Genomic DNA, 23,360 nt, shown 5'->3' with positions numbered 1-23,360 from the left:
AATGACTTGTAGATCTTGTGCAGACTACCATGATGTTGTTCTTCGATGTAATATATGATGAAGGAAGACGTTTGCTAGTATAGGAACATTTATCGCTCGATCCAGATTGAGACCGAGGCATATTATAATAATTGCAGCCAACTGTATAAAATAAAAGCACCTGTAACGTTGGCTGCAATAATCGCAGATGTTACTGAAGCTGCTGCTGTTCAGTGGTATGAGTGTTGTGGGGACATATCCATCATAAAAATGATAAACTTACACAACGGGAGTCAAAGCTAAAAGAGTTTATGCGACCCTATCATGGCTCCAGAGACCAACTATTATGGAGCCATATGGATGAGTTCGTCTACCTTATGCATTACGATTTTGGAACCTATGAACCTTTTTCTAACCTTGACAAGTTTTTGAACCATGTAAAAGAAGTGTATGCACTTTAATTATTTAGTTTTGTATCATATATTTTTACTCTATGCTGACTGTTTACTGATTGGCTAACATCTCTCAGGGTCACTTAAGATTCGTTCAAAGGTCGTCCATAAATTATAGCCTCACCATTGGTTCTTATCGTTATCAATCCGACCAATGAATATTGATATTGATACTAGATAATATTGTAGTGAACTACAACGCAGGTGGGGACAATCGAATGTATCTAAGCACGAATTACAGAATATCTCACTGAAATCTGATCACCATACAGTAAACAGTTAATTTACAAAATAAAAATCAATTAACTCAATCTTGACTGTTCCTTCTGCAAATATCAGTCCATCTTCTCTAATTTGATTGTTCATGCATTTTCATACTGATTGTGCTTCGTTCCCGTTCTTTCCTTATCCATCCTCTGCCAAAATACATTATATGCCTGACCATCACCATATATTACTTATGTGGATATAAGTAACCCACACCACAATATGACTTAATACAGGATTGATAAACCAGATCACTAGACATATATCTCAAGCACTCGAATATCAGATAAACGATTTTAATCTTGATCAACATCTTTCATTTCAATGTCAGATTACTGATGACAATCTGTAGGAATCCTCGAACCCGATACTTATCAAAATTATGGATAGATCTTGATAATCTATGCCCAACCAGTGTATGAAATCAAAGTCTTCGACTTTCTGTGAACTTCCTATATATATTGACATTACTTATTTTCTAATAATATGTAATATAATAGATTGTATAAATTCATTTAGTATTGTTTGTTCGAGTCCCACTTTGAACATCAACAAGTCTGAGATGCAGGTACATCCAGCCGACGAGTCCCAAATAGGATGAAACGCGCGTCAAACTGGATTCCACTGCTAGCCACTATCCATTTTTGCTTATAATAGATTGTATGTTTATCATATATTGAAAACTTTATTAATTTTTTTAGGCTTATTGTTATATTCATATTATGGATGCTGAAGTGTCACCAGTTACTGGTCAATCAGTCTATTCTGATACTATTCTATTAGAATTAATAGCAATTGGATATGATCCAAAACAATTGGGACCTAAAGAAATCATAGCCAATCCACAACGTGTTCGAATTCCCACAGCTATTGAAGTAACTGTCTATATTAATTTTAGATGTTATATTTTTTTTAACAACTTAAAGTACATATGCAATTCTATGTTTTGTAAGTTTTTTTTGAGAGGGGTTGATTTTTTGGGTACTTTGATTGATAATACCAAAGATTCTTGACAAATACTGACTTTAAACAGAGAATACTGGATAGAATAAGTAAGATGGTGGTTGGAGGTGGTCATCAGGGAACCCTGGACCAGGGTTTCGTTCTACTTGGCACTCGTCAGCAAGGTGTACCTGTAATCTTGAGGGAACTAGTGCTCCCTGACGGATTTAATTCCGTGTCACTCAGCTTCACAGTCAGAGACGTTACCACTGAGCACGCAGTGTCGAGCCACCTAAACTAGTGGCCACATTGCAACTTGATCGATAGCATTCGATCAGCACTAAGAAGGTCATGACACGCATGACATTGATCACCACCCAGTGATCAATCAAATGACAAAAAGTGAATTAATTAATATGAGTATCAATTTTCATCAACTTAGGTGGTTTGATCATGTGTGAACCATCCTTAACTATGTATATTATTCAATGCTTTCTGGCACGGAATTAACTTAAAAAACAGTTACCAATGGTAAGATGAGGGTATGTCATCAATCCATGAAGTTAGTAATTGCTGGTCTGAGCTATGCACGTAGGTCCAGATATCTTAGTCGTTGTTCATGCACACTTGTAATCAGTGTTTGAAAACGTTAGATGACTTGGTACAAAATCGATTCCAATGGTACAGTTGTAATATTCTTCTACTTCCGAATCGTCAGATGGGAAACATCCCTAAAATTTTGTTCTTCAAAATTTTCAGTTTATTGTCAACCGTTCTCCTAAAGTTTAGGTCTTCAAAGCATTTAATACTATTTCCCCATTTTTGCTTTTTGTTTTGATAATTTCCTTTATTACAATGTTAACGTAGTTTACGGTAACTTGGAGTAGTATATATATTCGTGACAATCCCTAAATAGATTATTAACATCTGACTGACTATTTCATCATTGTAGATGACTTAACTGTCTATAACTATGTAGGCAAATAATTCAGTTGATCTCCAGAACTTTACTTTTTTACTTACGCCTGTTACTCCCAATGGAGCATAGACCGCCGACCAGCATTCTCCAACCCACTCTGTCCTGCCAATTCCTTTCTAGTTCTATCCAACTTTTTTTCATCTTTCTCATGTCTATCTCCATTTCTCGGCGTAATGTGTTCTTTAGTCTTCCTCTTCTCCTTTGGTCTTCAGGATTCCATGTAAGGGCTTGCCTTGTGACGCAGTTGGGTGATTTCCTCAATGTGTGTCTTATCCACTTCCAGCGCTTCCTCCTGATTCTTCCTCCACTGGAATCTGGTTTGTTCTCCCCTACAGTAGGTTGTTGCTGATAGTGTCTGGCCAACGGATCCGAAGTATCATCCGTTGACAACTGTTAATAAACACCTTTATCTTATGGATGATGGCTTTCGTAGTTCTCCACGTCTCCACCCCATACAGTAGAACTGTCTTGACATTTGTATTGAAAATTCTGATCTTGGTGTTGGTTGACAGACAGTTGTTTTGAGTTACAGATGTTCTTCAGTTGTAACTATGCTGCTCTTGCTTTGCCGATTCTCGCTCTCACTGATCTCCATAAGATTGGTCATTAATTGTTTTGGTTTTAGCCTTATAAGATAATAAAATAAAGTTCTAAAAGTTACGCCTTTAACATGCAAAAGATATATGATTCGGAAAAACTTCGTAATTATAACATCATAACATCAACGTGTTAGAGACAGACAGTCAATCAATATTATTCACAGCATAATCATGAAGAGATAAGTTATCCCAATGCTGATAATTCATAATTATACAAATTTACCCTTTTAGGCCAGGGCAAGTTTATGTTGGTTTTCAGGAGAACTAGACGCTATCCAGGCTTTAACACTATAATCTGAACAACAGCTCAACTCTGTGACACAACTACACAGGTACCCACCACCCTATGTCCAATATTGATAAGACTGACTTAGTTTCAACCAGTGCTAGTGGCAAATATATATTCCTGTGTAGATGTTTTCTGTACAGCCATTTTTCTTATAGTGATTAAATATCATATCTTTAGCACTAGTGAGTGATTATCTGTATTCAGTAGCTCAGTGGATAACGCACTGGATGTTTGAAGAAAAATGAAATGATTTTCATTTTGGTTGTGAATATCAACATTGGGATGATGATGCATTCAGCTAACGAGTCTCAGATGTGATGAGACACTCGTCCTGGATCACACTGGTAGCCATAATCCATCTAAACAATGAACTCATGCACTTTTACATATCCTATCAGGACTGAATATTCGAAACATCAGTTTTCAAATGATCCACATGTCTACGACTATCACGAAACTTAGGACCTAATGATAAAACCTCTAGTTGAGTCCTTTCGCGATTAACCGAGGAAAAGTTAAAAACATACAATCATTGGAGAATTTTAGAGTTATTTTGTGAGACCGCGCTGCTTATGTCTTATTTGGCAACAGCACCTCATATTGGACACTTTTGTAATTATCTTAAGAGATTTTGTCTAATTTCATCATAATTTTTATGTTTAGCAACCGCTGCTCGACAATTGGTTGATTACTGGGTGATGATCAATGTCATGCGTATCAAGTCCTTCTTAGTGCTGATCGAATGCTATCGATCAAGTTGCAATGTTGCCACTAGTCTGTATGGCTCGACACTGCGTATACTATGTTGAGATAAGATGGTGGTTGGAGGTGGTCAACAGGAAACCCTGGACCCGGATTTCGTGCTACTTGGCACTCATCAGCAAGGTTTACCTGTAATCTTGTGGGAACTGGTGCTCGCTGACGGATTCGATCCCGTATCACTCAGCTTCACAGTCAGAGACGTTACCACTGAGCTATTCGGGCCGCAACCGACCTCCTGTAGAACTGAGATGTAATCACAATTGGTTGTTCACTGGGTGATGATCAATGTCATGCGTTTCAAGTCCTATTCGAGCATTTGCCTAACAAATCATAGATAGAGAGGATCTCAACAAACCAACTAAACTTCTTGATGATTTCATTCTATTCTTTTTATATAAATAATACCTGAGATTCTAGCCAGAAAAAAAGAAGTTATGTTTATGGTATAGTCTTTTTCTTCTCTTACAGAATCATATAATCTCTTTGGATCGTAATCCACAATCAATAATTAGACATAATGATGATGATATTGATGAAGGTGAATTGACTTTTCGAAATTTTCCACCACTTGCTCGACGAATTAAAATTCCAATTGATTCATGGATTAGTTTATCACATCATTTAATAGAATTAAATCGTATTATTATTGGTACATGTTGTAGACGTATAATTCATATGACAAATAGATTTAGTTCTGATATTAACCGATTACCTGTTAATAATCGTTCAATTTATCGATTTCGATGGTTTACTGAATTTCCAAATGATACGGAGGTAAGTAAATCCTTTTTTTATTGATCTTGTTAGACACGGAAAGTTCACCTAGGGCAGTTGGAAAACCCTGATTCCAAACCAATGGTACACATGGGCTCCAGTATCCTGAAGGAACAAATGGCGTATGAATCAATCGTCGGTCACCGGCTATCATGGGACTACATCTCCTTACGATGCTCCACTGCCTTATGGATCGGATCTTTAGGTCAACGGCTCCGAGTGTAGTCCCTTAAGAAAACCACCTGCTTCAGTTTGGTCACCCGGGCAGTATCATAGCCCTCACACAAATCAAATGAGATTAGTGTGGCGCATATGTACCTGGTGCTTCCTCGTACCAATATTTATATGCTTGAACAAATAAATAAATAAATTTTTACTGACCTTAAGAGCTCATTCAAAATTAGCTTATCATCCTGACACAACGATAAATCACCTCAAGCTCTTATGAAATCTCAACATGACAAGATGAAATAAACATGATTAGTAAAAGTCGAAATAATAGTAGAATCAGTGTTAATGAGAAAGATTAAACATTGGCGAATACTTTTTTAAAAAGTAGAAACAAATTTGAAGAATGTCATCATTTTTGGACGTTCTAAAATGTTCTCAAGTTTGAAGATCTAATAGTGAGGGAGTATTTGATTTATGTGGTCACGTGGGTGTACCGCAACAGCCTGGTTTCACCGGATTTGGTGACTATGAGCCCTAGCTAAGCACTGGATAATTATTGAAGTCGATATTTTAGACCACGTATTAGTCAAATTGATTCCTCACTTGTTATTACAAGATGATATCCGTTCTTTCTTATAAACTGTCATATTGTGGTATGGTTTACTTATATCCATATAATTAGTGTATGGTGATGGTCAGACATAGAATGTATTTTGGCAGAAGATCGATAAGGAACGAAGAGGAATGAATGTATGGTTATCAGAATTTAGTGAGATAGTTTGTAATTTTGTCCTTAAATGTACTCGATTATCCCCGGTCGTGTTCTTGTTTACTACAGTATGTGGTGGTATTCAGCTTTAAGACTTGAGCTAATATATCAATAAACCTAACTGCTAAAACTGGATCACCATCACTGGAGAATTTTAGAGTTATTTTGTGAGGTCGCGCTGCCTCTGTCTTACTTGGCAACAGTACCTCATGCTGGACACTTTTGAACAACCTTGGCTATGAGATTTAAATGCCCAAGATTTCGTCTCTGGAAGGGTTGTAGTTTAACATTGTCGGAAACTATTATACTAGAGTAAGACAAGTGTCCATGCGCTCTACTAGTACCCCAACGAATTAAAAAAACGTGACAGTTAACTCATTAAACAAACGGTTGAAAAACATTAGTGTCTATTTAAATAGACTTCGCAGAGCATAAGGAGTACTTATTATCTTTCATTATGGTATATTTCCAGTCATGATCAAGTTATGTTTCCTGCTTCATGTATTCTGATATTCGCAGTCCACGATTTCGTGTATTCATGAATTTCATCAAATAATTGTGATTATTGACTTCTTGTCTCTTATTTAAGTCCGATAATTCCATCGCCTCCCTATGTAAAGTATCCATGAAGAAGATCGTCAACTATAGAGTTACCTCAAATTCGAGCTTAATTTTACTAGTTTCACCTATTATTAGTCTTTTATGTATGGGAAATTATAAGAATCTCAGTCAACAATGTATTTCTATCATTTCCATAGTTGAAATCACGAGTCAATTGAAGCTATACCACCAAGGAAAACCTGAAGGCCCTGCACGGCCGTTTTGTCCTATTGGGGGACTCCTCAGCAGTGCGCATCCACGACTCCGCACTCGCGAGATTCGAACCCAGGACCTACTAGTCTCTCGCCAGAGCACCTAACACCGTTGGATGCCGGCTCAGTGGTCTATCGGTTAAGTGTTTGCGCGCGAGACTGACAGGTCCTGGGTTCGAATCTCGAGAGGCGGGATCGTGGATGGGCACTGCTGAGGAGTCCCACGATAGGGAGAAACAGATGTCCAGGGCTTCCAAGTTTTTCCATGGTGTTCTAGCTTCAATTGACTCATGATTTCAACTATGGAAATATTGAAATCTCCACAAAACCCCTTCTGAGTATTTCTATCAGCTTTTAATTTTTCTCATTACCTTTAGAATGTTACTATTAGTCCAAGAATAGGAAGAATTAAACCAGGTCAAACAATTCAAGAACTTGTTACTTTTACAGCTAATGGATTACCACGTTTTACTGAGATTAAACTAATTTGTGAAGTGAGTGGTGAGAAAAAAGGTTGAAATTCCTTATGTATACTACGAGTTTATTTTATGATTGTTATGTTGTTTTACAGTGATAGAATCTGATCAGCAGTTTAAGACCAGAAAGACTTGACCTTGGTCATTATTCAATGATCTTACTTACCTTACTTACTTACGCCTGTTACTCCCAATGGAGTATAGGCCGATTCAATGATCATTCAATTGTAAATATCTCAATCCTGCAGAAAGTTAATCTCTGCCCGAATAGTTTATTGGTAGTGTTTAAGAACGTAAAGCTAGCTGATATCGGTTTGTACTCTACAGGTAGCCCTAAACTACATGGAACTTAGATTTAGGGTCGACGGTCAATTACCCCCCCCCCGAATGTTTAAGTACAGAAAGTGTTAAATGACGATTAACAAGGAACTATTGAACATGTGAATTTTACGTAATTTTGGTAAACTAAATTACACAAATGACTGTTCTCGTATTAATTCCCAGTACTAAAAAAGATAACTTAGTAAACTAACCAGTACAACTTATATAAATTTTCCATATTCCATTCCTTAATCTAAGAATTTTTGGAGGAACTGTCAAGAAACTGTGGACATAGACTTCATGTTAGATAGCACCCATCAGCAATTCATTTCTACAATCCTATAATATCTGATATCCTTTATGATTTTTATTGGGATCTCTATAGTATTTCTCCACAAAGTCTTCAAAAGCCAGGAAAAGACTAAAACATCATATCTAATTATTATCCGGTTGAAAATTATCAGAAAAATCTAGTACACTGATGGATTAGGTTCCACATTCTGATTGGATAGTTACCTATTTCGACATTAAATTTAGCACGCTGTCAGAAGTTTCCAGAAGGTTAAGGTCATCCTTACTTACTTACGCCTGTTACCTCCAGTGGAGTATAGACCGTCGACCAGCATTCTTCAGTCCACTCTGTCCTGGGCCTTCCTTTCTAGTTTTATCCAGTTTTTCGTTAATTCTTCTCATATCTGTTTACATTTCTCAGCGTAATGTGTTCTTTGGTCTTCCTCTTCCCCCTTGGCCTTGATAATTCCAAGTGGGGGCTTGCCTTGTGACGCAGTTGGGTCCTTTGCTCAATGTGTGTCCTATCTTCCTGTAGTGAACGAGAACACATAAGTGAGGACAACCAAATGTATTTTAATACAATAAAGAATATATTGGTAAAATCTGAGAACCATAAAGTAAATACCTCATTTGCAAAATGTCAGTCCATTATCCCACATTTTGTTGTTCTTTCGTTTCCATACCAATCATTCTCTATTCTCTTTCTCTTTTCCTCGATCTTCTTAACGTTCTGCCTCCGGACATTCCATTTTCGATTGATGATACATACTACTTATTATCTGTCGACATCAGTAACACACACCATGATAACCACTTGATCGTCATACATACAATAAATGTTAAAACACACTTGTTTAATAAGAAAACCAACAACGTTCTAAACTTAGAGAATACTGTAACAATGTTTATCAACTAGTAAACTAAACAATATATGTAGTGGCTATCAGGATTCAGTGGCCGAGTGGATAACGCGATGGCGTTTGAAGCGAGGGTACTGGGTTCGAGTCCCAGAGTGAACATCAACTCTGAGATACAGGTACATCCAGCTGACGAGTCCCAAATAGGACAAAACACGCGTCCTGGATTCCACTGCTAGCCACTATCCATCTCAGTATATGTAGTGGTTTACACGACCCTGAAAGATAGAGCATTCAGAAGAGATCAGAATCAATAACGTATTATGTTTAATTCTTTGGTTAATGTGTAGGAGCTAAATTATTATTCAATAATTGATTCTAGGAGCGCCCTTAACTCCTCGGCAAATACGTTACTTATTAAACATTACTAAAATTATTATCATTATTATTACTAACCATCATCATTATTTAGTTAATCGATGAACATGAAGAGAATAAATATTGTGAAGAATTAAAAGCTTGGCAATCTGAAATAGATAGATTGAAAGTTGAATTTACAATAACAGATAATGACTTAACAAAAAAGAAAACGAAATCGGAAGCCATCTCATCAGAATCAGATGAGATTGATATGGATGAATTTTGTCAAAAATGGCCAAAACCAATTCATACTAAACCAGTTTATGTTTATCTTACAATCAACGCTGAAATAATTAATGATGAAGCTGCAAAAATTTATGGTGTAAACAATGAAGGAAAGACATCATTCATAGATTAGTAAGTAAAATATCTTTAATATATGTAATTTATGAAAATTAGTGTAATGTACAACATATTCTGACCACGAAGTATTGAACAGCCATTCCATCCTAGTATGGGACTCCTCAGCCGTATTCGTTCATGACCCTATCAAGATTCGAACCTAAGAGCTTAACCTCTCAACATTCTGGTAATAAACATAAGAGATACACTCTAACCGTAGAGGTAGCAATTGGCAACTCTAGGACTAGATAACGAGCACTGAGGTGATGGAGAATATCAGAATAAACAACTAAGTTGAGAGTATTGAACGACAGAATAAGACCTCTGAAGAGGTATATATATATATATATTAGGTTGTAGTGTCGGTTGATATGTTAAGCCCATATATCCTCATTATAGCTTCAGGACAAGCCAATTTACCTACCCATCTGAGTCATATTTTCACCTTGTTAATTATTCACTTATCAATCCTGACTGTTTTTTTATACGAGCGTATATGTGTACCCTTCTTATCCTAATCACCACATATCTGTAACTTATTCTTATCTGACTATAAATATTGATTAACGCTTGATAAAAGCGAGTTGGCTTACCCATCATCTCCAATGTGGATTATTTTCGCTTAGCTCTCTCGAGTTGGCTTACCCGCCATCTCCAATGCGTGTCATTTTTGCTTCGCTCTCATCTATTCGCTTCACTCCTCTGATTTCCTGTCCCGGTCAACGGATAATTTTTTTTCTAGTTAGCGTTTTTTTAGCGAGTTGGTTTTCTACGGGATTGGGTCGCTAACCCCATGCCCAACCCTCCTCCTCTACACGGGATTGAGACCGGCAGTAGCCCCCGGAGGAGCTACAGGAGGAGTTATCCAGATCAATGAGTGTACAAAATATATGTATTCGAAACCCATTCTCGTATTTGACTAATTTAATTCGGTTATTCACCAACACGGATTAAGTCATGTATTACATACGAGGATAGACAGGATGTATATTTTGAAAACAATCATTCATACAACCGAATTGGGAGTCAGATTCAAGCCTTCACAAAAATGGTGAGCCGCATCATTTAGAACACTCACCATCTGCTTACAAGGTTATGTCTTTATGTCATTATCTAGTTGACCATAGTTCTCAAATCCTTTTCTGATGCTGCGATAGCCTATATTATCAACACTGATGCTAAAACTAAAAAGTGGATTAAATTCACTTAGTACTATTTGTTTGAATCTTCCCATTGATATTAAGGACTGCAACTAGTCAGTCTCTTATTGTTATATGTGCATACTGTGCGTATTGCCTCGACATAGCCTTCATTCACAAGCATTATAAGCAAAGATGAATAGTGGCTAGCAGTGGAATCCAGTTTGACGCGCGTTTCGTCCTATTTGGGACTCGTCAGCTGGATGTACCTGCATCTCAGACTTGTTGATGTTCACTCTGGGACTCGAACCCAATGGATTATTTAGTCAATTACCCGCATGGTATGTTACCTACACAAAATCTTATACACAGATATTCTTTTTCAATTTTCTTTTTTAGTGCACAATTTTTTAATTCGAATCATTCAGCTGCTAAAGCATTAAGTTCCACGAAAGTCCAAGATTCTATCTGGAGCTTACATCAACACCTATTCACTGATTTATTAACATCTTTAATAGAAAGTTTAATATTTAATAATGAATTTGTACAAATGATTCAAAAAATTGTAATTCCACCGGAGAATAGAATTGATACATCACCATTATTGGTAACACCGCTAAACAACAATGAGATCATGATGGATGATAATGATGATGATGACCCAGTACCATTATGGATACAAATAAAATCGGATCATTGTTATAAATCTAATGAATTATCAACTAATTACAACATGAATGATATAAATAAAGCGACAGATCAACTCAATCATTGGATACCTGAAATAGTTAAAGAGAAAATTAATAAACAAGATATGAAAAGTATACATGAAGAAACTGCTGATAGTATGTGTATACAGTAAGTTGTATATATTTATTTTTGCCCCTTTTTCTTCCCGTATCCACTTTATGAGATATAAGCGGAAACTAAAATGCGAGTAAGCGTCAGTAAGCCCCCAAAATGCCCTGATACGGCCGAGAGTGGGGAGAGTCCGCTCTTTCTCTCGGAATGCTCTCACATGGCCACGCGTATATAGCCTCTGCCAGAGAAGTCCTACTCACTGCCTTCTCTCAGCGGGGGTGTTGTTTACGAAAGTGGAAGGACGAAAAGCAAATGTACGGTGCTTTAACCGGGTTGGTGGACACGGAAAGTTCACCTAGGAGAGTTGGAAAACCCTCATTCCAAACCAATGGTACATATGGACTCCAGTATCCTGAGGAAAGAAATGGCATATGAACCAATTGTTGGTCACCGGCTACCATGGGACTGCATCTCCTCACGATACCCCACTGCTTGTGGGTTAGACCTTTAGGTCGGGGTGTGGTCCCCTAAGAAAACTATCTGCTTCGGTTTGGGCACCTGAGCAGTATCACAGCCCTCAAACAAATCAAATGAGATTTGTGCGGCGCATATGTATCTGGTACCCCCTTGTACCGATATTTATACGTATAAATAAATAAATAAAGCGTCAGTAAACACAATCGACTTCCTGTAATGATTAAAAACCAAACAATCTGTGCATATCATGTTTATCGTTAAAAATGGATGAGCCCGAGTATTGCCAGATTTTTTATATATAGTTGAAATCATTAGTTCAATTGAAGCTAGACCACCATGGAAAACCTGGAAGCTCAACTTCGTGAATTGGTTGAAGTTAGTCATTAACACCGTTCGATGCAGGCTCAGTGGTCTATCGGTCAAGTGCTCTGGCGCGATACTGGTAGGTCCTGGGTTCGATTCTCGCGAGGCGGGATCGTAGATGCGCAATGCTGAAGAGTCCCGCAATAGGACGAAACGGCCGTCCAGTGCTTCCAGGTTTTCCATGGTGGTCTAGCTTCAATTGACTCATGATTTCAGCTATATATAAAAAATTACTTTGAATTTCCACAGAAAACCCGCTATTACCAGATTTGTCTGTTAATGGTTGCAGACTTTCATTAAAATAATGGACCTATCATCATTGGACACCCGGAAGCACTGGGCTAAATTTGTATAGACAGCCATTTCTTTATTGTAGAAATTTTTTAGGGACCTGTAAAGCAAGCTGGGTAACAAGTGGTCTTCTCGACCTGAGAACTCTAACGCAGTTACTGAGAGGAAAATGCTCACAGTCAGTTACACGGCCTTTCCGTGAATCTATACTGAACTAGCCTCCCGATCTTCAGAATTGACCTCCTCTAAGATGAAGAGTACTATCCTTAGTACATGTCATTTTCAACCTTTTTTTCGGTCTTTGGAAAGGTAAAGTGGTTAAAGATGTTGATTGCCCGTTGAAGGTTTCATGCTGAAATGACACTCCATTTCAAGTGCGATACAGCCCTGACCTTACATTTGATGCTTTTAGTCTTACTACTCTCTAGCCAACCTACCTGGTGAGATGCGACTTCAATGAACTGATTCAACTCGACTGGATCATCACGATAAACAAGCCTAACTAGTGTTAAGATGACGTTTACAGTCAGAACATAATTTACTTAACATCCAATCTAAATTACTGATTATAAACTAACATCCTATGAATGGTAATCATTTCTTCCTAGCTTAGTACTTATCAGCATACATCAGATTAAATCTAAGATGAACGCCATAACACTGAGTCGAGATTCAGTAGTCCCATAAACTTTTTCAACCAACTTTTGATTAGATGCTGAATTCTCAAGCAACTAATCCAATGCTCCCCGATTTCAAATGATTACCCAGCTAATGTAAAAACACGTAATTACATGTTACGCATAAATTTTACAACCTTTTCCTCTCCCCCCTCCTCCTTTCTACCCAATCATTTTAGGAATCCGGCTATTCAATGGTTAATTGAAGATGCTTTAGCTGGTATATTAAGTAATATTTTGGATGAAGTCAATGAGAAAGAATTTGAAATAACTACTAGACCTAGAATAATCGCACTACCACCGACAACATTACAGAACAAATTGGAAGATAAATAAATGAACTACACTATGGATTTCAGTAGTCTTGAAGTTTTCTATGAAACGTGAAATGAAACACAGACTAATTTTCATGTATAATTAATGTTTTACGTAGTGGATGAAAAGAATGTGAGCTTGACTACAAGATTTTTTTCATGTAAACAACAAGACATTGTTTAGGACAAATTGATTATTTTTAAAAGTTTACATTGCATTACATATTTGCATCGGTCCAAGTTGCCATACCTTGTTCATCTTGTTGTGCTAACGAGGTATGGCAACTTAGGCCGATGCATACATGTGCCTGGTCCTATGTTATAGCTGATTGACTGACAGCAGATTAGAGTAACTGCAGAACCTCTCACATTACTGTTTGTTACTCTTGTTTAAAAAAAATAATAAAGATGCAAAGGTAACAACAAAGCAATTCTCAAATTTACTACATAATTGAAAACATGAGTCAATTGAAGCTAGACCACCAGGAAAAACCTGGAAGCTCTGGACGGCCGTTTCGTCCTATTGTGGGACTCTTCAGCAGTGCGCATCCATGACATCGCCTCACGAGATTCGAACCCAGGACCTTTACTGCATAAACCGATCAGCAAAAATAAAAGTGGATTAGATTGTACAAAATTTGTTATTTCCAAATTACTCTGAAATTGATGTCAGAGATGGCGCATAACCATTTTTAGCTACCATCATCACTGGTATTGAAAATTAATGCTTTTTCAGTAATTCCATCCTTCACTTTACTGTCCACATTCAAAGAGCAATAAGTAAAATGAAGATGAAGTTAATCTGCGAAATGTAATGTATTCGCCTAATATACCTGGAAAAACCTAATCACTCTTAAAGACATTTATTGAAAATCACATTTCAATTATTACTTGTATTCATTTGACCTTCTTTAATTTTCGTACAAAAAGACCTTAACGGATATGTGATCATATTATTCAAAATGTACTGAGTATTACCTTTCTTGGACTAACTTCTTACATCTATGGAAGGGATCCATTGTTCTACATTTAAAGAACAATTTAATGTTCAAGTGCCCGGTTGTCAAAACCCAAATACATATGGCAATGTTCAAACTTGGAACCTAAACTCTATAGCCCAAGTCAGTTAGTCATTATCACTTTAGAACCTGGTACGAGTATCCAATGACGTTAGTCATAATCCCTGAAATCACTATAGAAATAGAACATTGACAAAGTGAGAAGCATAAGATGGGAAATAATATTGAGTTAGTAGGATATGGGAAACAAAATTCAGGAGGAACAACTGAGACCGAAGAATGGAAGGTAATACATAATTCTTAAATCCTGACTTAGAGAAAAATAGGTAATGAACACGACTGCAAATGATTTTGTTACACAAATTGATTACGAGTTACTATGTAACCCGCCCGTTGCTTATACCTTGAAGTGGTGGATGGGCTTGCCCATCGTGATGAACCAATCGAGCTATACTGGCTGGAACAATCGTTCCTCAAGGTCCTGCCATGCCAGACAGGTCGGTTGAAGAGCGGTAAGACTAAAAGCAGCAAACCCAAGGTCCGAAGGCGAAGTTGTACTGCCGACTGTACAGAGGTGTGACAGCAGTAAGGTGTTTCCTTCAGACAACCAGCATAACAGCGATACTGCCTTCCCACAATGAGGGGTGGGGTTAGAAAAGGTCGACCCTAAAAATGCACACCTCGCCTTATCCCACGAATTTCCGTCTCCGGTTACTATGTAAACCCCAACCATTATCACTTAATGGTCTATTGCAATTTTAAACATCAACCATTGAAGAGTATTCGTTTCTTCGCTTGTTATATGTACCAAGTAGACAGGAATTCGGAAAACTGAAAACAACCAATGTTAATCATCACTGCCTGGCTTATCGAATTCTCAATCGGTACAAAAAACATCATATAATATAAGAATAAACAAATTAGTCGTATAAAACCAAAACCATACAGACGTTAATTGACGGGTGTAACTCATGATCATTTTGACAGTACAATGATGACCTAGCTGAAGCACTCTGTAACTGCGATTGTTCAACCTCAGTTCCTAATGAACACCTGTACGTTAAGCATTCCCAGTAATTTGATAATGAAATAATGGAGATTTTAAGTAGTTGATGAAAACACAAGTGAGTTAAATTTATTTTGACTATTTCCTGTTTCATAAAAAAACTTGTTGTTAGCTTCGGTTATTTTGGCCCTTATATACTGGGGGTTCTTGGAATATAAAATGTCACTGCATCAGTATCCCAAGTGTAAAGGCTACCAAGTTTTTGATCCTTCAGTTGGTAAGAATAATATACTTAGCCCTGATAAGATGCGCGCTTAAAATAATAATACCATTGTGTATAGAATAAGTTATTGATTTCTTTCAGAATTACGCAAAACATTGATTTATACTACAAACCAATCTACTAGTTCTTAGACAAACGAATAATATCACTTCCCGGCTGCCCACACCGTGGAAGGGTATTTCTTGAGGGACCTGAAAAGGAAATTGGGTTAGAAGTGGTCTTAACGACCTGAGAGCGTGACCGCAGTGCCCAAGGGACAACTGCTTGAGGTCGGTCACACACGACCTTTTTGTGGGTAGTTTTTGTGTTAGCTTCGTTCTTCAAAGGACCTTACCGCCGGAGACGGATATCCGTGGGATAAGGCGAGGTGTGCATTTTTAGGGTCGACCTTTTCTAAACACACTCTTCCTTGTGGGAAGGCAGCATCGCTGTTATGCTGGTTGTCTGAAGGAAACACCTTACTGCTGTCACACCTCTGTACAGTCGGCAGTACAACTTCGCCTTCGGACCTTGGGTTTGCTGCTTTTAGTCTTACCGCTCTTCAACCGACCTGTCTGGCATGGCAGGACCTTGAGGAACGATTGTTCCAGCCAGTATAGCTCGATTGGTTCATAACGATAGGCAAGCCCGACCACCACGTCAAGGTAGCAGCAACGGTCGGATGTACGTACGTACGAAGTTCTACGTTGTGAACGACTGACTGACTGATACCAATTTGCCCCAAAGCATGCAGAACTATATCAGTACAATAACACTGGGTTTTTAGTTTATTCATTAAACATGGTAATTAAAGTTTGAACGAAGTGAATATTAACTAGGTAAAGATTTATGGTACAAAAGCTAAAATTCTGAGACAATTGAATCGTGTACAATCGGTAACACTCAACTCATACATTTACATCAAAAAACAGGATAAACAAATAGACTTTATTGTGCAGCAGGTAAATTAAGGAGTGTATGTTGACCATCAGGGATATAGGTGATATTTCGATTTTTTGAAAGTTGGTAAGCAATATCTTCAGCAGCTTCGATTCGCCTCAATTCAATAAGACCTTCACCGGAAGATCCGAAAGATTTAGACAGTAATGTTGCCGCTTCTGAGTCACCTTCTGCAGATATAATGGCAGCCAGTTTATGTTGTTCAGCCTTTGTGAATCAAGAAAGAATAAAAATATCTTGAGGAATTACAACATAACAACAAAACTACATTTAAATGACAATATGGAGAAGTAAATAATTTTATTTGGTAAGGATACAAATGCCACAAAAAGAAGCGCGGTTATCACAAAACCGATATCTTTACTGACTATCGACAATAACAAGCTAATAGGTTGTATTGCGATAAAACTTATCCGTTATTTCAAATACTTAAGGACTGCGTACATGGTAAAATATCTGACTTTTAATCAGTCCAACCGTTAGATTGATTTGACCACCCAACCTGAAGTATAGTGCATATTATATTATCACGAAAGTAGCTTCCTTCTAGATTCATTTTAAGAGAGCTCACCAACTTGAACTGATGTATTGATGAGTAAAGTTTTACATCGTTCGTACGAGCTTGATAATTTAAAAAGAATATCTATTTCAGGGACTTCATCAGCGTATAAAGAGATTGTACAAATGTGACTGATAATTGTCACTCTTAAAAGGACAGTCTGATAGAATTTGCTTCTAGTAGTAATTCATTAAATGATGAAAGTTATTACACTGCCCATCAACTACCCCTAGAGAATATTTTACCTTTTCTACTAAATATCGTGCACGTTCAGCTTCCTGTTGAGCAACTTGTTTGGCTTCTACTGCTTCTGAGAATTCTCGACCGAAAGAGATTTGTGTCTGTGAACAAATAACACACGAAGCATTATTAAACAATAATAATAATAACAAAAACATCTTACTCATATTTTATATTCTTAAACTAACGTTAGTTAATTAGCTTAACGCCCCCAAATGCCCTGGTACGGCCGAGAGTGGGGAGAGTTCGCTCTTTCTCTCGAAATGCTCTTATATGGCCACGCGTATATAGCCTCTGCCAGAGAAGTCCTACTCACTGCCTTCTCTCAGCGGGGGTGTTGTTTACGAAAGTGGAAGGACGAAAAGCAAATGTACGGTGCTTTAACCGGGTTGGTGGACACGGAAAGTTCACCTAGGAGAGTTGGAAAACCCTCATTCCAAACCAATGGTACACATGGACTCCAGTATCCTGAGGAAAGAAATGGCATATGAACCAATTGTTGGTCACCGGCTACCATGGGACTGCATCTCCTCACGATACCCCACTGCTTGCGGGTTAGACCTTTAGGTCAAAGACTCCGGGTGTTGCCCCTTAAGAAAACCACGTGCTTCAGTTTGGGCACCTGGGCAGTATCACAGCCCTCTCACAAATAAATGGAATGATGAGTTGTCTAATAGACTTGTATAACCTCTGATCATTTGAATAAAGCATAATTTCTTGAAATTATCGTATTACACAGAACTAAAATGTATTCCCTGTACAGTAAAGCAGTTAGATAAATATAGCTATATGTTAGAACAAATACAAAGTTTATTCGCACAGCTACTATTACTTATAACATTTCTGGGATTTTACGTTCCATGACTAATAATTCCAAAACGAAATAATAAGGTTTCTTCTATAGAAAACAAAATGGTTATTTCTTTAATTTTGACTCTAGTTGACTGACCGTTAAACTTGGGTTAAATCTCATCTATTCAACTGTTTAATCACTCGAGTTTTAAACAAAAGTTTTGTAAGGGTCTGAACGCTACCTTAACTACCGTACTTTAAATTACCAGACAGGGTCATCAGATAACACGGTTTCCGTAACTAAACTACTGTAATATGGGATAAAACATGACTCCATACATCAAAACACTAGATCACTCGATAATTGAATCGGTAGGGCTAAACATTAGACTGGGCACTAGAACAATAGACTACTTAATAGTAGATCATTTGATACACTCAACGTAATCACCACCTGATCAACGACTAAGAACCAGATATAGATGAGAATGAGACTTTATTAGCAAATAATAAAAATAGGTCAACAAGTGGAACTAAAGTCAAAGTAATTTTACGGATAAAATAGTCTCTTATATTTAGCGTAGCTGGAGATGTTTGACAACTATATTAGCACAAAGAGAAAAATTTACCAAGACAAATCTCAGTGCAGTAAAAGTAGTAATAGTATAAGTGATAACTGTAAATATTAAGAAAGAACATAATCCCAGAATGAATTTGTGGACAAGTACAAGATAAGTTTTAAACTCACGATTATAGGGAAGATAAACAATGAATGAACTTACACTATTGAGATTTCGAGCTATTTCGCTCAACGTCTGCATCTATTGGTTAAAGTAATCACAGTGACCTCAATACAACATCTCGTAACACGCCCTAGTCTAACTATTAATCTTCATGGAACAACGTCACGTTTTAGTTTGGCCGCCCCCATCTTCCTCCTAACCTACTCATATGCCAGCAAACATTGTACGTCGGAGTAGGTGGTGGTTGGGCATATTTAGCATGTCCCAACCATTTCAATCAATGAGGACCGTCTATCTCATAAACTGATCTTTACTTAATGTCCTTCGTCTAGCCTTAACATTACTCACTCGGTGATAGTGCCTCGAAAACATCAGTGATTTAATACTTATAACCAACAAATCTCGGTTCAGCAGTTAATCGATTCATGAGCTGATTATTTATTATTACTTATTTAAACACATATATATTGGTACAAAAGGGCACCAGGTACATATGCGCCACACAAATTATCGTCAATAGAGTTCATCATTTCATTCATTTGTGTGTGGGCTGTGATACTGCCCGGGTGCTGATATGATATCTTGACTAATTGATCTATCATGGAAGTTTCATTACTTCAGGTGAGTTTGGAGGATGATGAGACTCGGCATCTGACTTGTCGAACTGTAACATTCATGGTGAACACGAAATTTCCGTTCATTAATCAAGGAGAGCAAACACTTCCCAACAGTCAGGTTAATATCTTTTCACGTTTGTGAAGCTTGGCCTCTAAAAGTAGGAATCGCTAGGCTGAAAGCATCTAATCATAGATTTATTTGATGTATTCCCCGGATGTGATGAAACCATTGAGTGAATAATGCAGAGCATGTGTGGGGCACTGTGTAAAAAACCAAGTCCATTGGCAAGGCTATGAATCATCGTCAAATCTCTGCACGGATTCAAAAAGCTCGTTTGGCTTTTGCCAACTTACGTCACCTATGGCGTAGACGAGATATCCGTCTATCAATTAAGGGACGAGTATACTGCGCATCAGTTCGTTCTGTTCTACTTTACGGCTGTGAAACATGGCCATTAAGAGTAGAAGATACTCGTAGGTTACTAGTATTTGACCACAGATGCCTTAGAAATATTGCTCGCATCTGCTGGGATAACCGGGTAAGTAATAGTGAGGTTAGACGCAGGGTATTAGGGAACGATGGTAAATCAGTTGATGAGGTGATGAATCTTCATCGACTGAGATGGTTGGGCCATGTGTTACGTATGCCTGAACACCGATTACCACGACGCGCTATGATGACTAGTATTGGGGACGGTTGGAAGAGAGTTAGGGGCGGCCAAACCAAAACATGGCATCAGTGCTTGAAGTCACTAACTTCTAGTCTGAGCCATGTTGGCAGATGCAGACTACCTGGTTGGGGTCCGCGTGACTATCGTAACCAATGGTTGGAGACTCTGTGTGACATGGCTGAGAATCGATCACAATGGCGTAGGTGTATACACTCTTTATCTTCCCTTAAACCTTGAGACTAAAATTGCTTCATATCTCTCTTCCTTCCTGTACTATATCCCTATATACAACCTATAATTTATATACTACTACCAACACTAAATTAACTACTAGGAATCCGGTGTTGATCTTGTTGTGCTAACGAGGTATGGCAACTTGGACCGATGCATATATGTGCCTGGTCCTACGTTGTAGCTGACTGACTGACTGACATCGTCAAATGAGATGGTTTGGACATACGTTAGGCATATCTAACCATCATCTACTCTAACGCGCAATGATGGCTGAAATAGTAGGCTGAAAATATGCCATAAGCAGTGAGATATCATAAAACCATGAAGTTATTTATTGATAGCCTGAGCAAACTCAAAAAACATACAGGCTCTTAAGCAAGGGCCTGCTTAATACTCGTAATAGGTGATATGGGGTGGAATCCGTTGAAGTGGCACAGCTTCACCCACTCTTCCCTAAAAACCTTAGATTCTTTGACCTTATTTGTTTCTTTTCAATGGTATTTTTCATGCTTAGATTCTTACTGCATTTATTATTGTTTCCTGTACTTTGCTTTTCATCTTGTCAACTTCCTTTCTAGCTTTGCTGATGTGAGACGTGGCAAATGGGAGTCATAAATATTCGTGACAGATATTTGATCGATGATGATGTATGGGTTTTGTAATAGCCATATTCTGGAAGTGTGGCAAAACTGTAACCAGTTTCAGACACGACATTGTTTAATCTGTCATTCTTCATAGGTTGTTTAAAACCCGAGAACGATTGACTCGCGAGGAGCAGGCTGGTTTTCGTTCTGGTCGAGGATGCATTGATCATATCTTCACCCTCCGCCAAATGTTAGAACACCGTCATACTTATCGCAGGCCAACAATCGTAGTGTTTCTTGATATCAGGGCTGCCTTCGATTCGTTGGACAGGACTGTTCTCTGGGATTGTCTATTGAAGAAGGGTGTGCCTGAGAAGTTTATTAACATTTTAAAGGCCCTGTACACGAACACCTCAGGCAGAGTGAGGGCATACAACCACCTTTCTCCCTTGTTCCATTCAAGCAGCGGGGTTAGACAGGGTTGCCCGATCTCACCATTCCGCTTCAACTTTGCCATCGATGACATCCTGGAAACAGCTCTGATGGATGTAAGTAATAGCGGTGTGGATCTGCTGCCTGGAGAACAAATTCTCGACCTCGAGTATGCGGATGATATTGCCTTACTGTGCGATAATGCTCAAGGCATGCAATCCGCACTTAATCAGTTGGCAATCAGTGTCCATAGGTACGGCATGTGCTTTGCACCCTCCAAGTGCAAAGTACTCCTACAAGACTGGCAAGATTCTCATCCTGTACTCACCCTGGATGGTGAGCAGATTGAAGTAGTTGAGAAGTTCGTGTATCTAGGTAGCTATATAAGTGCTGGTGGTGGCGTGAGTGATGAGATTGATGCACGTATAATGAAAGCCAGAGCGGCTTATGCAAATCTGGGCCATCTTTGGCGCCTTCGTGATGTTAGTCTGGCTGTAAAAGGTCGGATCTACAACGCGTCGGTGAGAGCAGTTTTGCTCTATGCTTGTGAAACCTGGCCTCTCCGAGTTGAGGATGTTAGACGACTCTCTGTGTTCGATCATCATTGTCTCCGAAGGATTGCTGACATCCAGTGGCAACACCATGTTAGTAATGCAGAGGTTCGGCATCGTGTGTTCGGGCGCAGAGACGATAATTCAATTGGTGTCACCATCTTGAAACACCGACTTCGGTGGCTTGGACATGTTCTACGAATGTCGTCCCAGAGACTTCCACGTCGTGCATTATTTGCCGACTCTGGGACTGGTTGGAGAAAGCGGAGAGGAGGTCAGTGTATGACATGGTGTCGTGGCATGAAAGAAAGCTGCAAAGGGCTAGCTTCTGTTGGTCCTTCACGACTCCCTGGCTGGGGTCCGAGAGGTAGTGCAACACAGTGGCTAGAGACGTTATCAGATATGGCTCAGAATAGAAGCCAGTGGCGATCCTGCTGTAACTTTCTTTTACTTTCTTCATAAAGAGTGGTTCTAACTTTCTTAACTGAAAGAGTTTTCCGGTTGTACATTTCAGTCCGCCTTATCTTTTCATCCCTTCTCTTCCTACTTTCATTATTTTGTGTGGCGCATATGTATCTGGTGCCCTTTTGTACCAATATGTATGTGTTTAAATAAAACAAAATAATAATCAGTAGAACATCTAACGGCAAGAAAAGTGATCCCTCAAATATCACTTGGACCCGTGTTATTTGAAGCAATAAGGACAACCTGAGTATATTATAAGAAAGTATGAAACCATAACGAGATGCAAGGTTAGAAAATGATAAATAGAAACCAAAGAAATTATTTACTAAATAAATACAATGACATTTACCAGGGCTATATCGTCTAACAATATACCGAACGATGAAGCTCGTTGGGTAAGATCTTCATTCACTCTCTGACTGACCAATTCTCGCTGAGTTATAAGCTCACTTGCATCAAATTGAGCAACCACTGCTTTGAGCACCTCAGTGGTAATGGAAGGAAGTACACGTTCCTCGTAGTCAAAACCTAGGTTCTGATAAATCTTTGGTAGAGTAGATGGCTCAGGGCGAAACAATATACGCAAAGTTATATTCACTGTTTGTAGATCTACATCGGTAGTAAAAAAAACACAAATATGACCCACGGAAATGAATGACAT

At 38.3% G+C, this 23,360-nt stretch overlaps 2 protein-coding genes and 1 non-coding gene across 3 annotated transcripts in view; 2 read left to right on the top strand and 1 right to left on the bottom strand.

Annotated features, from left to right (window-relative positions):
• Smp_163070 (hypothetical protein) overlaps positions 1 to 13,774 on the top strand; it is a gene marked incomplete at its 5' end in the record, with an annotated part of 59,416 nt that extends 45,642 nt beyond the window's left edge. Inside the window, 6 exons of the mRNA XM_018791841.1 lie at positions 1,400 to 1,573; positions 4,738 to 5,043; positions 7,173 to 7,289; positions 9,213 to 9,517; positions 11,041 to 11,499; positions 13,430 to 13,774. Of these exons, the coding sequence (XP_018645063.1) occupies positions 1,400 to 1,573; positions 4,738 to 5,043; positions 7,173 to 7,289; positions 9,213 to 9,517; positions 11,041 to 11,499; positions 13,430 to 13,586 (1,518 nt within the window). The 3' untranslated portion in view covers positions 13,587 to 13,774. The remainder of the gene's footprint in view (positions 1 to 1,399; positions 1,574 to 4,737; positions 5,044 to 7,172; positions 7,290 to 9,212; positions 9,518 to 11,040; positions 11,500 to 13,429) is intronic.
• Smp_tRNA_01431_Pseudo_TTG.1.1 lies at positions 8,832 to 8,902 on the top strand. The gene has a single exon. It is a non-coding gene (tRNA).
• Positions 13,775 to 16,617: 2,843 nt separating the features above from the next.
• Positions 16,618 to 23,360, bottom strand: Smp_075940 (prohibitin, putative; the record flags this gene model as incomplete). Its single annotated transcript, XM_018791840.1, has 3 exons — positions 16,618 to 17,018; positions 17,616 to 17,711; positions 23,049 to 23,360. The coding sequence occupies 3 exons, from the start codon at positions 23,358 to 23,360 to the stop codon at positions 16,800 to 16,802; spliced, it is 627 nt and encodes a 208-aa protein (XP_018645062.1). The 3' UTR covers positions 16,618 to 16,799.

This window comes from Schistosoma mansoni (genome assembly GCF_000237925.1).
Source record: "Schistosoma mansoni, WGS project CABG00000000 data, chromosome 1 unplaced supercontig 0071, strain Puerto Rico, whole genome shotgun sequence".
NCBI lineage: Eukaryota > Metazoa > Platyhelminthes > Trematoda > Strigeidida > Schistosomatidae > Schistosoma > Schistosoma mansoni.
This window is presented reverse-complemented; position numbering and strand designations above follow the sequence as displayed.